Source organism: Vitis riparia, chromosome 15 (genome assembly GCF_004353265.1).
Source record: "Vitis riparia cultivar Riparia Gloire de Montpellier isolate 1030 chromosome 15, EGFV_Vit.rip_1.0, whole genome shotgun sequence".
NCBI classification, from domain to species: domain Eukaryota; kingdom Viridiplantae; phylum Streptophyta; class Magnoliopsida; order Vitales; family Vitaceae; genus Vitis; species Vitis riparia.
Window position 1 is genome coordinate 21,529,437 of NC_048445.1, and position 17,927 is coordinate 21,547,363.

At 39.3% G+C, this 17,927-nt stretch overlaps 1 protein-coding gene across 2 annotated transcripts in view; it reads right to left on the reverse strand.

Annotated features, from left to right (window-relative positions):
- The window catches only part of LOC117932118, a 126,395-nt gene that overhangs the window by 70,196 nt on the left and 38,272 nt on the right, over positions 1 to 17,927 (reverse strand). For both annotated transcript variants that reach the window (XM_034853171.1, XM_034853170.1), the window contains 4 exons: positions 12,004 to 12,067; positions 944 to 1,045; positions 511 to 708; positions 312 to 439 (listed from right to left, as the gene is read on the reverse strand). In XM_034853171.1, coding sequence (XP_034709062.1) covers positions 312 to 439; positions 511 to 708; positions 944 to 1,045; positions 12,004 to 12,067 — 492 coding nt within the window. The remainder of the gene's footprint in view (positions 1 to 311; positions 440 to 510; positions 709 to 943; positions 1,046 to 12,003; positions 12,068 to 17,927) is intronic.

Below are 17,927 nucleotides of genomic sequence, written 5' to 3' on the forward strand. Positions count from 1 at the left end.
GAAGTTTGAAAACAATAGCCTTACTAAAATGAATAGAAAGGTTCCTTCATCCACACTGAATTTCAACCGAAAAAAAAGAAACAAACCTTGTCCAACAAAATTCTCATTTTTCCTAGAAGACTAAATTCACAATATACAAAATCTAGAATGATCCATAAAATAAAGACATGATACTGCATAATAGTAATAAGATATTACTTGACCCTAATCATTAAGGGGAAATTAGTCCATATGCAAGGGATGACAAATCACAGGTTTGTAGTGTTCAAGAATAAAACGATTTAACAGAACATAAAAAATTCACACCGTACGTTCTTCTTAGTGTTGCAGAAATTTGATGAATGCTGAACTTGACTGCGGATAGATAGATTTCATCAGCAGCAGCAGCATCCACATTGGATAAAAGTACAGGATGGAACTTTGTTGCCTCATAAATATCCTGTATAATTAGACATCAATCAATTTCTGAAAACAATACTTTCCAGTAAAAACTAATAAGAGAATAAATACCTTGATAACTTCATCAGAAACAACACCAGAAAATTCACCAGAATCATCTGTTCCACCAGCCCCAAGCATGCCAAGGGACAGCCAGTTCAGCCATCCACGAGACCTGCTTGATGAACGCTCATCGTTTTGCAACTTTTCTACAGTAGCATTTGCACTGGAAGTTCCCATAGTTGAAGTTGAAGAAGTCAACAGGAAATCCTGCATAAACATTTGACACAGATATTGAAGCAATAAAATGCCACTACATCTACAGAGTATGCAATGAAGTCAGAATATGAAATACTGGCTGCAAGAAAAATAATAAGGTCCAACAAACCAAGACAATGTGAAACCAATACAAAAAAGAAAAGGCCACAATGGTTGACAATGAATAAGGTACTACATAATACATCATTGCATGATCTCCTAGACTACACATTAATACCATTCGTACCTGCAGCTCACTTTCAGCAGTAGACCTATAATTTAAGATCTCATCTATTCCAGATTCTTTCTCTATTTTCTCCAATTCCCGAAGAATATGTTCATCAATTGGCTGATAATCACAAATTTACAAAACACGATAAACATTACTCAAAGGTCAGCAATTTTAACGAATATACTAATATTAAATTATCCAAAAAAAAAAAATGAGAATACATATACAGAGACTACACAAATTGAACAACTAACAGTGCAATCTGAAAACCATCTGTTTAAGAGAGAGAGAGAGAGAACAGTTCAACATGCGACATTGACATGGTTTTGTAATGCGACGACTAAGAGACACGGATATAGTCAAGGACATGTTGATCACACTATGTTCTACAACTTTCGGTTGATGGAAAAATTGTTATACTAATCATGTATGTAGATGATATTATACTTACAGGGGATGACATAGACGAAATGGAGAAGTTGAAGAGAGTTCTAGCAAATGAGTTTGAAGTTAAAGACCTCGACTTCTTGAGGTATTTCTTAGGAATGGAAGTGGCGAGAACCACACAGGGAATTGTTGTGTGTCAATGAAAATACACACTAGATCTTCTTAAAGAAACCGGGATGCTAGGCTGCAAACCGATTGATACACCTATGGAAGTTAACAAGAGGGAAGGAAATTTAGATGAGAAAATGTCAGTTGACATGGGGAGGTACCAATGCCTGGTTGGTAAGCTGATTTATTTGTCTCATACTTGCCCAGACATTGCCTTTGCAGTCAGTTGTCAACATATGCATTTGCCCACTAAAGATCATATGGAAGAGGTGTACAGGATCCTGAGATATCTCAAAACTACTCCTGGTAAGGGGCTGTTTTTTAGAAAAAATGAAGAAAGAGGAGTCAAAATTTACACAGATGCTGATTGGACAGAGTCAGAAAGTGATCGACGTTCAACTACTCGGTATTGTTCCTATGTTTGGGGAAATTTAGTAACGTGGAGAAGTAAAAAAGCAAAGTATGGTGGCTCAAAGTAGTGTTGAAGCCGAGTTTCATGCAATTGCTCACGGAATCTATTAAGGTTTGTGGATTAAACGAATGTTGGAAGAGCTGAAAATAGGAGTACACCAGCCAATGCAGTTTTTTAGTGACAACAAGGCAGATTTAGAAATTTCACAAAATCCAATTCACCACGATAGAACCGAACATGTTGAAGCTGATCGACATTTTATTAAGGAGAAGATCGAGAGTAGAGTCTTAGACATTACTTATGTGCCTACAAAAAAGCAAGTTGCAGATGTTTTAACAAAAGGCCTATCTAGAAGCAGCTTCGAGTTTATGGTTGGCAAGTTGGGCATGCTGAATATTTTCTGCCCAGCTTGAGGGGGAGTGTAGATAATTATGAGTTTTTTTATCTTATCTATTAGTTAGATAATTATGAGTTTTTATCTTATCTATTAGTTAGTACTTTATCCATTAGGCATTCAAAATAAATAAGGTCAGCTTGCAGTTAGGATTAGGACTCTTTTATTTTGTTGTTTTGGATTATTCTTTAGAGTTATCTATATCCCTAGTTTTTAGGAGAAGTCCTTGCTGATCAGTTAGAGCAAGAGCCTATTTATTTCCCTTCTTTTTTCACAAAGTTAAAAGAATAATAAAAAAAAAGTCTATGCATTAAAGACTTTACCTTTCAATATTCAAAGTTCCAATTAAGGTAGCTTATAGGATTGAGCAATCACATAGAGATTTTCTTTGGTCGAAGGTGGGGGAAGGTAAGAAAGATCACCATGTTGGATGGCACCTGGTGTGTAAACCTAAGAAAGATGGGGGTTTAGGTGTAGGTAGGATTTCTTTGAGAGATAAAACCCTCTTAAGAAAGTGGTTGTGGGGTTTCCTAGGGAGAACAATGTGTTATTGCACAACGTTACTTTGAATATCTATGGACCACATTCTAATGGTTTGGATGTCAATATTGTGTTTAGGTGGTAACACCCTTGTCCTGGGAAGGCTATTGCCAAAACCTTATATGATTTCTCTCATTTCACACAATTCTCTATGAGTGATAAAGATCTGTTTTTTGGGTAGATACCTTATGGTGATTTACCTTTATATGGTCAATACCTAAATCTTTTCAAGGTGGTGAGGTCGAGAAATTCCTTTATTTCAACTTTTTTTGCACCCTCATTCCGTACCCCAACCTAGAATTTTATCTTTCAACAAAATCATAGGAATCAAGAATCTGATGAATTAGCCCAATTGATCTCTTTTGTAGCCCATGTGTATCTATCACCTTCCTATCCTGACATTAGGGCTTGGTCTTTGACCTCATCATGTTTGTTATTGTTGAATATAATGAATTTATAGTGTACAATCTTTCCTTTTTAATATAGGTCACATGTATGGTAGTTAAGACTCCTAGCCTTCTATATATATATTTTCTCAATTGTAAGTAGATACAAGATGAATGAGAATCAAGGTTTTCTTCTCTCTCTCTCTTAACATGGTATCAGAGCCAAGGGAGAAAACCTAATTCTTTCCAATTTTCCCGTGTCATCAATTCCGGGAAACCTTCATGTGACCGTGTTTCATTCCGGTCACCTTCCCCAGACCCCAAAGCTTTCCGGTCGGTCGAATCGTCGTCAGAAAACATTCACCGCCGGCGACTTTTCCGGCGAACTTTTCTAGCGACGTCTGTTGAACTTTGGTTTATGGGACAAGGATATGAGGATCACTTGGTTACACAGGAGGCAGATATCCCTAAGGTTGAGCGCATACAGTGGAGAAAGATAGATGTCCAATTATGTAGTGTATTATGGCAATCAGTTGATCCCAAGATCCTTCTTCATCTTCGGGCCTATAAAACTTGTTTTAAATTTTGGACTCAGGCTAAAGGATTATACACGAATGATATCCAGCGTCTTTATAAGGTGGCTTTTGCTATTGTCCATATCAGCCAACAGGACTTGAATCCATCTACTTATATTGGTCAGATTGCCTCTCTTAAGAAGGAGTTCTTGACTGTGATGCCTCTTACTCCTGATGTTGGGGCTCAACAAACACAGCTTGATAAGTTCTTCATGGTCCTTACTCTTATTGGCCTCCGTCCGGATCTTGAGCCTGTCCGCGATCACATTCTTGGTAGTTCATCAGTTCCGTCCTTGGATGATGTGTTTGCTCGCCTCCTTCGTATCTCGTCCACTCAGACTTTGCCATCTGATAGCATTTCAAATTCTTCTGTGTTAGTTTCTCACACTACCTCTCAAGGAGGACGCAGTGGTAACCGAGGTAGAGGCCAATGTCCTCAATGCACCTATTGCAATAAACTTGGCCACACTCGCGATCGTTGCTATCAATTACATGGACGGCCTCCTCGCACTGCCCATGTGGCCCAGTCCTCTGATTCTCAGCTGCCTCAGCCTCCGAGCTCCTCCGCATCTCAGGCTTCTGTTGCCTCTGTTGCCCAGCCTGGTAATGCTTCTGCCTGCCTTACCCACACATCTTCTCTTGGACCCTGGATTCTAGATTCTGGAGCTTCTGATCACCTATCTAGTAATAAGGATCTTTTCTCCTCTATTACTACTACCTCTGATTTACCTATTGTTACCTTAACTAATGGTTCTCAAACTGTAGCTAAAGGTATTGGTTTGGCCCTTCCTCTGCCTTCTCTACCTCTCACTTCTATCCTTTATACTCCTAAATGTCCTTTTAATCTTATTTCCATCAGCAAAATCACTCGTACTCTTAATTGCTCTATTACCTTTTCTGATAAATTTGTGACCTTGCAGGACCGGAGTACGGGGAAGACGATTGGCATAGGACGTGAGTCACAAGGCCTCTATCACCTCACCTCGGATTCATCTCCTACAGTTTGCATTTCCACTGATGCTCCTCTCCTCATTCACAGTCGTTTGGGCCACCCTAGTCTCTCCAAGTTCCAGAAGATGGTCCCTCGTTTTTCCACTTTGTCGTCGCTTTCGTGTGAGTCATGTCAGCTTGGGAAACATACTCGTGTCTCGTTCCCAAAGCGTTTGAATAATCGGGCAAAGTCTCCTTTTGAGCTTGTCCACACTGATGTTTGGGGTCCTTGTCCGATTGCGTCTACTTTAGGATTTCAGTATTTTGTCACTTTCATTGATGACTATTCTCGATGTACTTGGTTATTTTTAATGAAAAATCGAGCTGAGTTATTCTCTATTTTCCAGAAATTTTATGCTGAAATCCAGACTCAGTTCAATATTTCTATTCGTGTGTTACGCAGTGATAATGCCAGGGAATATTTTTCAGCCCCATTTACTTCATTTATGTCTCATAATGGGATTCTTCATCAGCCTTCTTGTGGTCATACTCCTCAACAAAATGGGGTAGCTGAACGCAAGAATCGACATCTTGTTGAGACAGCTCGTACTATCCTCCTCCATAGTAATGTTCCTTTTCGTTTTTGGGGGGACGCTGTTCTTACCGCTTGTTATTTGATTAATCGTATGCCCTCCTCTGTTTTACATGATCAGATTCCTCATTTCCTTCTCTTCCCTGACCAACCACTTTATTTCCTTCCTCCTCGTGTCTTTGGTTGTACTTGTTTTGTTCATATTCTCACTCCTAGACAGGACAAGCTTTCCGCCAAAGCCATGAAGTGTCTCTTCTTGGGATATTCCAGACTTCAGAAGGGTTATCGCTGTTATTCCCTTGAGACTCATCGATACTTTATCTCCGCTGATGTCACTTTCTTTGTGGACTCACCATTCTTTTCCACCACTTCTGAGTCTCTTCCTGTTTTTGAAGTCTTGCCCCTTCCCATTGTCTCCCCATCTGATGTTGTGCCACCTCGACCACTTTAGGTTTATCATCGTCGCCCTCGTGTCGCTGCTCCTCTCCCTTTTGCTGAGGCACCTGCTGACTCACTTCCTATCCCTTCGGCTTCTCCTGCCCCGACTCTGCCTTCTCCTAATGATTTACCCATTGCTATTCGGAAAGGTACTCGTTCTACTCGTAATCCTCATCCTATTTACAATTTTTTGAGTTATCATCGATTATCTTCATCTTCACCCTATTCTGCTTTTGTTTCTGCTATATCCTCTGTTTCTCTTCCAAAGAACACCCATGAAGCTCTTTCCCATCCAGGCTGGCGACAGGCAATGGTGGATGAAATGGATGCTCTGCACTCTAATGGCACTTGGGATCTTGTTGTTTTACCATCTGGTAAATCTACAGTTGGTTGTCGTTGGGTCTATGCAGTTAAGGTTGGTCCTGATGGTCAGGTTGATCGCCTTAAGGCCCGCTTGGTTGCTAAAGGTTATACTCAGGTTTATGGTTCTGATTATGGTGACACATTCTCCCCTGTTGCCAAGATTGCTTCTGTCCGCTTGCTTCTCTCCATGGCTACTATGTGTTCTTGGCCTCTTTATCAGTTGGATATTAAAAATGTCTTCCTTCATGGTGATCTTGCTGAGGAAGTTTATATGGAGCAACCTCCTGGTTTTGTTGCTCAGGGGGAGTCTAGTTTAGTGTGCAGGTTACGACGTTCTCTATATGGCTTGAAACAATCTCCTCGAGCATGGTTTGGCTGTTTTAGTTCTATTGTTCAAGAGTTTGGCATGCTTCGCAGTACAGCAGACCATTCAGTTTTCTATCATCATAACTCCTTGGGGCAGTGTATTTATCTGGTTGTTTATGTGGACGACATCGTCATTACAGGCAGTGATCAGGATGGTATTCAAAAACTAAAGCAACATCTTTTTACCCACTTTCAAACCAAAGACTTGGGAAACTCAAGTATTTCTTGGGAATTGAGATAGCTCAATCCAGTTCCGGTGTGGTCCTTTCCCAAAGGAAGTATGCTTTAGACATCCTGGAAGAAACTGGTATGTTAGACTGTAAACCGATAGACACACCTATGGATCCGAATGTCAAACTTGTACCAGGACAGGGGGAGCCTTTAGGAGACCCTGGGAGATATCGATGACTCGTAGGTAAATTGAAGTATCTCACCATTACTCGTCCAGACATTTCTTTTCCTGTGAGTGTTGTTAGTCAATTCCTACAGTCACCATGTGATAGCCATTGGAATGCCGTAATCCGCATTCTTCGATATATCAAAAGTACACCAGGCCAAGATGTGTTGTACGAGAACAGAGGTCATACTCAGGTTGTTGGTTACACAGATGCAGATTGGGCTGGCTCACCCACAGATAGACGTTCCACTTCGAGGTACTATGTTTTTATTGGAGGTAATCTAATATCTTGGAAGAGTAAGAAACAAGATGTAGTGGCCAGATCTAGTGCTGAAGCTGAGTATCGAGCTATGGCTTTGGCAACATGTGAACTCATATGGTTGAGACATCTTCTTCGAGAGTTGAGATTTGGAAAGGATGAACAGATGAAACTCATCTGTGATAACCAGGCCGCATTACATATTGCATCCAATCCGGTCTTTCATGAAAGGACCAAACATATTGAAGTTGACTGTCACTTCATTAGAGAGAAGATTGCATCAGGATGTGTTGCTACAAGTTTTGTTAATTCAAATGATCAACTAGCAGACATCTTCACTAAATCTCTCAGAGGTCCTAAGATTAAATACATTTGTAACAAACTTGGTGCATATGACGTATATGCTCCAGCTTGAGGGGGAGTGTTGAATATAATGAATTTATAGTGTACAATCTTTCCTTTTTAATATAGGTCACATGTATGGTAGTTAGGACTCCTAGCCTTCTATATATATATTTTCTCAATTGTAAGTAGATACAAGATGAATGAGAATCAAGGTTTTCTTCTCTCTCTCTCTTAACAGTTATCAATTAGGTCCTTTAGAGCCCTTTCACATTCATCCTCACTTGTTCCTTTCAATCCACTTAATTTAATTTGGAAGTCTAAAGTTCCCCCTCTAAAGTAAAGGTTTTCAAATGGCTTTTAGCTAGTAAGAGGGTTAATACCAATTATGTGCTCTAGAAGAAGAGGCCTCTCAAATCGCTTAATCCAAAGTAGTACCTCACATGCAAAAAGAGCAATGAATCAATTGATCATCTTTTCTTCATTGCTTAGTAGTTTTGGGCTTATGGAATAGACTATTCACCCTTACGGGAATAAATTGGCTACCACCATGTTTGATGGTAGAGATAATAACTACTTCCTTTGAAGGTTTTGGGAATTGTGCAAAAGGAAAGGTTCTATAGGGTATTACAAACCTTAATATAATTTGGTCAATATGGCAAGAATGAAATGCGAGGATTTTTTAGGATGTTAGAAGGACAACAAATGTGGTTTGGGACTTATTTTACTTTTCATCCTCTCTTCGGGTCTCTACTTAGCAAGGCCTTCAGAGGCACCCCCTTGAGCCTTATATTACTAAATTGACATCTTGTATACAAGTCAAGGAGGTTGAACAGGAAGACCTCACAAGGTATATAACAGCAAGTGAAGGAGTTGTTAAGTGGAACTTTGATGGATGTTCTTTGGGCACTCTGGGGCAACTTTGGATTGGAGTAATAAGAGATCACCAAGGTTTAGTAATCAAGGAATATTCTAAACCTGCAAGTCATAATTTCACTATTGAGGCTAAGATTGCAGTGCTATTGGAGGGTATTGTTCCAACAAAAGATTTGTGCTTCTCTAACTTTGTGGTGGAGGGGATTTTTTTGTTGTTCTCATAGAGTGTCCACAAAGGAAAGAGGTTCATGAGACTTCATAAGTGGTTGCACCAAATATCCGATATCTTTACAAAGTTGGAATGATCTATTCAATGGGTTCCTCATTTAGCTAATCAAGTGGCAAATGAGTTAACTAAAGGAGTAGCAAAGCAATCGGTATCTTTTGTTAGAGATTATATGCCTCCTTGAGCCTACTTAATGGTTGTTCAAATGTTACATCACTTTTTGTAACTTCCCTTTTTTGTTTAGTTGTATGGTTCCTTGGAAAGAAGTTCATTCCCTTGTCTTGATCTAAGTTTGTACATTGTGGAAGGATGTCTCATCCTTCTTAGGTCTTTCCTTTCTCTAGAGCCTCCATGGAAGATCTACAAATTCTTAAACTAATCCTATTGTTTTTTTTTTTTGCGAACATATCAAGGCTAAAGATCAATTCAAACAAGAGCACTCGATCTAGTATCAATACAAGTCAAGATTTGATCATTATGTTGGATTTGATGCTTGAATGCAAAGTCTTAGGTTATCCTTTAACTTACTTGGGTCTTCCATTAAGGGGCAATCTAAAAGCAAGTGCATTTTGAGATTCAATAATTGACAAGGTTTCAAGGAGACTAGATGAATGGAAAAGGGTTCCTTTGTCTCTAGGGATTAAAATAATTCTAATTCGACCATGTTTGTCCCACATCCCTAACCATTTCGTATCTATTTTCAAGATTCCAATGTCAGTGGTGTCTAAGATTTGAAAATTGCAAAGAATTTTTTCTAGCTAAGAGTTGAGAAAGCAAAAAAAATAACCTTATTGAACCTAGTGTGTATGCCTAAGCAATCAAGAGGTTTAGTATTCGGGTTAATCTATCTAATGAATCATGCTCTATTAGGTAAATGGCTTTGGAGGTTCCCTAAGGAGAGTTTTTCCCCTTGACATCAAGCTATAATGAGCATTTATGGGACACATCTTGATATATAGGACACAACATTCTAGCCAAATGGTCACATCAATATCCAAGAAAACCATTGCCTAGGTGTTCTAGGTTTTTTCTAGTCAAACTTGCTTTGTGGTGGATGATGAGGTGAGAATTTGTTTTTGAGAGGATTTGTGGTGGGAGGAGCATTATTTGTGTTCATAGTTTTCATGTTTTTAAAAAGTTGTTACAATTAAAAATCTCACCATTTTAGCTTTTCTAGGCCACTCCTCTTCTTTTTCTTTGAATCTTAATTTTCGTGTAACCTCGAAAGACTCATGTCATCCCTCACTCATGTGCACTTGTCTCCATCTACCCCAAATGCGAGAGCATGGTCATTGAACTCTTCAGAATTATTCTCAATCAAATCATTCTCCATGGCATTGTTTTGTACATCAAATATAATACCTTTCTCCCTAGCCAAATTCATAGTGAAATCTAAAATCCGATCTATGATCAAGGCCTTTTCTTGGTTAGTGGCACACAAAAGGGTAAATACCAATGACATGCTACAGTTGAAAAGACATTTTAATCCCTTAGTCCTAACTCTTGTGTTTAATGTAAGGGGAGCGAAGAGTTGATTAACCATCTCTTTTTACATTGTCCGATAACTTTAAAGCATTAGACACTATCTATTCAGACAAGACAAGATTGATTGATCCCAACCAAGAGTATATGTGATAAGATGATCATTTCCTATAGGGATTTGGGAAGATCCATTAGAAGCAAGACCCTTTGGTAAATCACTTGTCTCACGTTGCTTTGGATTGTTTTATAAGAGAGAAATGCTAGTATTTGTTAGGATAAGTGAAGTAGATCAGAGAGGTTATGGGATTTACTTCACTTTTATTCCTCTTTCTCATCTGCATGCACCGAGGCTTTTAAAGGTATTCCTCTCAATGTTATTCAACTCAATTCGCATTCAATCTGTAAATCTAAAGGGTTTAGATATTATTAAGAGAAGCTTAGTCAAGACTTGAATAGAAGACATTGTTGTATATTGTGTTATAGTCTAAACCTTCTGTATAAGCTACTTGTACGGTGGAGGAGTTGAATCATACTTTGATCACATTTTTGTAATTATGAGGAGGACTCCTCATCCTTCTCATGTGCTTTTTAACCTTAATAAATACATCTTTTGTTTCCGATCCAAAAAATATATAGTCTTACCTTATGCCCTTAAAAATATTTTCAAAGAATTATAATTAGATGTACTAAAAAAAATTTTAACACCTCACATTTTTTTAATAAATTTTTAAAAACCATTACAATGTAAGCCTGTAATAATTCTTGCATTTCATATAGGTTACTACTATCTTTTGTTTTTAAAAACATAAAACATGAAGTGCATCCAAACATCCACACTATATTTTCTTGTTTTTCTCTTTGGAAAGACGGCCTCTACGCAAAAAGAAATCAAGTGGATTAAATTCTCATTTCTAAAATCAAAGTATCGGTCCTATTTAATGGTTGGTTGCCAATTTTGTTACAAAGTTCCAAAGCTTTATGGCGGAGGGATCTACTTTCTTTCTCTCTAAATATTGATGATAGTCTCTTCCTACCATATTAGTTTAGGCCATGTTTGTACATGGTTTTAATGTTACGAGCGACAAAACCATTGAATTAAGGTTTCTTCAATTCCCTCATGGTATAGTTTGGAATTCTTGGGCTCCTGTAAGAGATGGCTTTTTTTCTTGGGAAGCAACTTGGGCCAAGATTTTGACTCCAGATTAGCTCAAAAAGAGGGGTTGGAAGATGCCTAATAGATGCTATATGTGCAAAGCATAGAAGAAACAAGTGATCACATTCTCCTTCATTATTTGAAAGTTTGCATTTTGCGACAGTTGATTTTTGCTCTTTTTGATGTACAGTAGGTGATGCATTCTTCAATGAGAGGGTTGCCCTAGAGTTGGGGCAGCTCTTGTGTTGGCAAAAAACAAGAAAAAGGCTTGGAAAGTTAGTCCTTTATGCCTTTTTTGGTCCATTTGGAGGGAGGAAAATAGGATAGTCTTTGAGAATTGCAAAAGTTTAGACCAAGCAATTAAAAATTCTTTTTTGTATAATTTTTGGGATTGGGTCGGATTGTATACTAGGGATGGGTTTATGTCGTTAGACTTTGTGAATTGGCTAGGTTGTTCGTAGGGGCAATTGCTAGTTTTTGTGTATTCACTCTTTCTTTTTGTTTGCTTTGTATACGTCGTGTATACTTTTTAAATATTAATACAATTTGCATTTACCTATAAAAAAAAAAACTTTTATTCTTATTATTTGCAAACGAATTTTCAAGTGATGTCTAATGTTGTACCTAAGATATGGTAAATAAATGTCCTATAAAAAAAATAAAAAAAAGATATGGTAAATAAATGTGAAGTCTGCATGCATTTGTGTATTCACAAGATCCAACAAATAAATTTGATTGTTTGCATGTGTGTGTATGCATGTGTTTGTGCAGCTATGAAGAAAAAATCACCTTTTCTTGACGAAGAAAATCCAACTTAGTCTTATATAAGTTCACATACTTTCGACGACAACTCCTGTAATTAATAAAAAAAATTTATTTCATAAATCAAAACAAGAATGATTATCAAGCTATAAGTATTAAACAATTACTATATAATATTGAATAAAAACACAAATACAAGGGAAAACAAAGATTTTTGTATAATTTTTTATGATATATTTTATAAATTTTTTGTTCTTTTTTTTACTATAAATTTAACTTTTTTAACCAAAATTTGTTGTTTTACAAAATGAGTGATGTAAAAAATTTTAAAAAAATATGAAGACAATGGTGAGAAGAATAAATTTATTATCCATGGGATATAACTAATAGGATAATTTATTACATCCATCACCAATCAAACATGAAATAGGATAATTTATTATCTCATACTATATCCAACCAATTGAACATCAAATAAAAGATAAAAATCATAGCCCAACAACTTGATTGTAGACATCCGTTGAGGGTTGTCCTACATCACTTTTTAGTATCAAAGCAAAAGTTCTTAGCTTGAAGATATTTACTTGAGTGGAACAACTTAAATAACCAAGATTGAAGGATATAATTTTTTTCCCACAACTATTGGTGAACATACCAATGGCAAACGAAGAGGAGAATTGGCAGCGTGCTAGCATCTTTCAAATTCATGTTCCTCGTCAAAGGAGATTATGCACTATGATTGTAGATAGAGGTAGTAGTTCCTACTTAGCTTCAAAGGAAATTATTGAGAAACTTAATCTAAAGACAGAAGAGGATCCACATCAACTAGCAGCATCAATGACACATCTATTTGGTGCGTTCATATTGTCTAGTAACTTTTAACTATAGTAATAATTAGGAGTTATCAATATGGTGTGATGTTCTTCATTCTTACTTTTGTCTCATCTCCCTAAATATTCTTCTAAATTTTACTTTCAAAAAAAATCTCTTTTCTTTGATTAAGTAGAGCCTTTAAAAGTATGACATAATGTAATTTTTTAAGATTTTAGTTTCTCATTTCCATCTATCATATTTCGTGTTTTTTTTTTATATATATATATATAGGTAAAGAAAATTTCATATATAAAAGAGACGCCAAAAAGGCGACTCAAGGTATACAATACCTATACACCCACCTCCAAGAAGGCCTAAAAGAACAAAAGAAGGCTAAAAAAACAACCCTACTTAGAGCCCAACCAATCGATAAAATTAGCTATAATTAGAGAGCAATCAACTATGAACAACTTAGCCTCAGACCAAAAAGAAAGAATAAAAGAGTATTTCAGTCTCTGTATTGACAACATATCATCCTTGAATGTCAATCTATTTCTCGCCTTCCAAACCGTCCAAAAAATGTGAAGAGGAGCAGCTCTCCACACCTTCTTACGTTTTTTGCCCACGAAAGAACCACGCCGGCTTAGAAGAGTCTCTCTAACTGAAAAAGACAATACCCAAGACACCTCAAATAAAGTAAATAGTAAATCCCATAAAACCCTTGTTTTTTAACAATGTAGGAGAAGATGGTCTATGGTCTCCTCTTTCTCAAGACACATAAAGCATCTATTTGTCAATGCCCGTCCTCTTTTCTGGACCATATCCAAGGTTAAGGTTTTGCCCCACGTAGCCTCCCATGCAAAGAAACTAATCTTGGGCTGCACATTCACATTCCAAATATAGCTAGAAGGAAACAGAGACGGACAGCCCGCTTCAAGAGCAAAGTAGAGAGACTTCACCAAGAATTTTCCACTCTTTGTTTCAATCCAGGACACCATATCCTCCACATCCTCAAATACTCTCTCACCATGCAGCCGCTCCAAAAATCTTTCCGCCTCCTCTACCTCCCAATCATTGAAGGCTCTTGAAAAACAGGGGTTCCAACCCCCCCAACTCCCCTCAGCCAAGGGAAAGACACACACAAAGGGGAATCCCCGCACCCTCTATCCCTCTAAAATCTCACCCTCCTCCTATTACCAACAATGAAAACCATCCTATCGCCTAATCACTTGATTCCACAAAGCCTCTCTCTCATTTGCGAAACGTCAATTCCATTTAGCAAGAAGAGCCTTGTTGAGAATGGAAAGGCATTTGATCTTCAAACCCCCTTTCTTCTTACTTAAGCACACCAACTCTCATCTTACTAAATCAGACTTTCACTCCAAATTGCCACCACCCCAAAGGAAGTCCCTTTGGATTTTCTCTCATCTCCGTATGACTGAGCTTGGTAAGCACAACAGTGACATAAGATAGATAGGTAAATTCGATAACGTGCTTCGAATTAGAGTCACCCTCCCTCCCTTGGATAAATATTGTCTCTTCCATATGGCTAACCTTCTTCGGAAACGCTCTTCCACTCCATCCCATTCTGTTACTGACTTCAACGGAGCACCCAAGGGCATGCCCAAATAAGTGGACGGAAGACTACCCACTCTACAACCAAAGTCCCAAGCAAGATCATCAATGTTCTCTACCCTCCCTACAGGAATGAGTTCACTTTTTTCCAAGTTTATTCTCAATCCCGACATGGCCTCAAACCACATAAGTAACCAACTGAGATAAGTCAAATGGTCTTGAGAAGCTTTGCAGAACACCAAAGTATCATCAGCAAACAACAAATGGGAAATTAGAACCCCTTCTTCACTCCTACCCTTCACCCTACAACCCGATATAAAACCTCCCTCCACAACCCTTTTAAGAAGAGCACTAAAGACCTCCATAGCAATCACAAAGAGATAAGGAGAAAGAGGATCACCCTGCCTCAAACCCCTTGAGCTTTGGAAGAAGCCCGCAGGGGTTCCATTCACCAACACAGAGAAACTTGCAGTGGATATGCACCACTTAATCCACCTGATCCATTTCTCCCCAAAACCCATTTTTTGCATAATTGTGAGAATGAAAGTCCAGTCCACATTGACATACGCCTTCTCTATATCCAATTTGCAGAAATCCCTTCCTTAATTCCATTCTCCTTCATAAGTCAAACACCATTAATCCTAATTCTGTCCACATTGTTCCTCCTCCTATGAGCATTGGTCATCTTGTGGAAAAAACCTGTATTTCTATCACCCTCTTTTAGCCACACTTCCCTAGATTTTTGCCTCCACTTAATCTCTTCAAGTAAAACCCATTTTTTATATTCTTCCCTCGCTTCTTTTCTAGCTTCCAGCTATTCTAAAGACAGTCTACTAATCTTCTCCTTAGCATCCCAAAACTCCACCTGCTCCAAAGCCAAGTCCTTCTTATATTCAACCCTACCAAAGATGTCTTTGTTCCACTCCTTCAACTTAGCCTTCAGAATCTTTAGTTTTTCTGCCAAGATAAAACTTGAGGAGCCACTGAAGCTATCTCCCTCCCACCAAGACTTCAAGAGGTCCTTAAAACCCTCTACTTTTAGCCACATATTCTCAAATCTAAAAGGGGAGGGGCCTCTTCTATGACCCCCTCCGTCCAAAAGAAGCAGAAAATGATCGAACACAGATCTTAGTAGGACACACTGCCTCGCATCACCAAAATGGCAATCCCACCCCTCATTAACCAAGAAACGATCCGGCCTTGAAAAAGACTGGCTATTCACCCCTCCATTCCAAGTAAAAGGACCCCCAACCAAAGGCAAATCCTTTAACTCTAAATCTTCTATAACTTCTGAGAACCTTCTCATGTTTGAATTCAGGCTCCCTCCTCTATTGCGCTCTTCCGGACTTAATATGGCATTAAAATCCCCAGCAACACACCACGGCCCATTCCAAAGCCCCTTTATGGCCCAAAAACTCTCCCTATCTCTCCTCATGGTTAGGCCATAAACCCCTGTAAAAGTCCACATGAAACCGTCCTCACAATTCTTAAAAATGCAAGAAATTGAGAACAATCCTTTTTGAAAGTCAACCAAATCCAACACCCTGTTATCCCAAAACACCACTATACCATCAGCAGCTCCCCTTGAATCCACAGCTCCCCATTCAAGAAATCTTCCCACTCCTAAACTACGGATAATACCCCTTGACATTTCCTAGATCTTGGTTTCCTATAAGCAAACCAAATCCACCTTATTCTTCTTTATCAAAGCTTTGATCACTTTCCTCTTATCGCAATTATTGGCCCCTCTTACATTCCAGGAAAGTAGTTGGAGCTTCATTTAGACCTGCTCATACTCCCCCCCCCCCCCCCCCCCCCCCTCTTTTCTTCTCCTCCTCCAAGATAGTTCACTATCCATTCCAATTTTCTCAATTCTCTCTCGAATTTTGACAACTCCAATTTTTTCCTTTTTCTACCATTCAACTTTCCTTTCTGAAGTTTCCTCTCTTTCATTCTTTTGAGTAAAAACAAAATTTCCCCTTTGAAACCCTTTGTCGGCATTCCAAGAGAGCGGCTAAACTTAGCTAAGCTACTGGAATGCCAACACGGTTCCCCCTCTTCGTCCCTCTCCTCCACATCCTCTTAGGAAGCCCTTTCCGAAACCCCCTCGAAAGCCTTAAACTCCCTACCCGCCCAAATCAGCGACCTCGGCCTCCCTCCCATCCGCCAAAATTATCCTTAAAGGGCCCAAAACAGCTCCCCCAACTGCCTTTGAACCAATGCCCCGATCAAAAACCCTAGCAATGGCATCGCTTACCCCATCCCGCCCAAAAGGAGTAGAAGATAGAGAGATATCCCGCTTCCCTAAAGAAAACAAAGGGCAAGAAAAGTGATCTGTGTACCTGGAAGCCTCCTCCATCAAAGCTTCGTCAGTGATAACTGTAAGATTTAAAGCCTGTGAAGACGACCCCAACTCAGAACCAAACATTTCCCCCTTTTGTTCTAGACAATCACGAAGACCCCCGTCGCAAGCCCTAATTCCATTTAATTTCTCAATAGTGGGTCGTCCCTCCACCACAGGGCCTTTAAAAGGCACCGTCATGGGGCTGCCCACTTCCACCAATTCTTTAAAAGCTTCACTCACTTGGCCCTCCTCAGCGGGCCTTCTCCCCGAAGCCAACTCCCTTACCCGGCCCAACGATACTTGGTTCACAGGCCCGAAATGTGTAGTCTTCTCCCTAATAGTTTGCTGGCTTGCTCTAGTCACATCAAACTTTTCTCCTCTTACCAACACAAGTTCAAAGAGTTCAGCCTTCATATCTTTTCTGCAGCCCCCTTCACCAACTTAGCACGGCATGGCCACTTTTGCAGGCAGCTCATGCGTCTGTACCTTCTCCATTTTGAAATCAACGCGTGAATCTCCTTCTCCATCATCCTTAACCTCCCGCTCCTTACCCGTCTCATTTCTAATCACCGGAACCACTTCCTACACCCCTGGTTTCACCTCCCACCATAGCTGGATGGCATAACAAGAAGACCCAATTGCCACTTGCAAGGAGCTCGACCACTCTAAACCTTCAGATCTCACTAATAATCTGGCCCATTGGAGTTCCTTAAAGGCAGCAGTGTCTTCATCCACTGCGACAAACCCCCCGCAACAATCCCCAATTTTTCTAAATACTTCCCGACTCCAAAAATGTAGCGGCAAGCCCACTACTCTCACCCAAACATCCTTGACCCGCTCGCCATTTTGAGAACACCCCACCTTTGGGTCCCACCTATCCAAGTGCAAAAATGATTCCTTAAACCATCGATGTCCTCTTAAAAGCACCTTGCCTGCCTCTTCTTTATTCTCAAATTCGATTAGAATGAAAGGGCCCCCCAACCTCGCAAACTTCACCCCTCCTTTAACATTCCAAAGGGATCTTCCCCAGCTGCCAAGAGCGGAAATATATGGGGCCGACACGGGAGACTGTCCCCATCTTCTAACCAGGCATCAGTCCAAAAACTCCCTTTCGCTTAGCACATCTTTCTCCCCTAGCTGTAACCACACTGCTTCCCCTAATTTTTTCGCTCTTGTTTTCACCACATCAACATAGGATTTTTTGGCCTTCCCCTCAGAT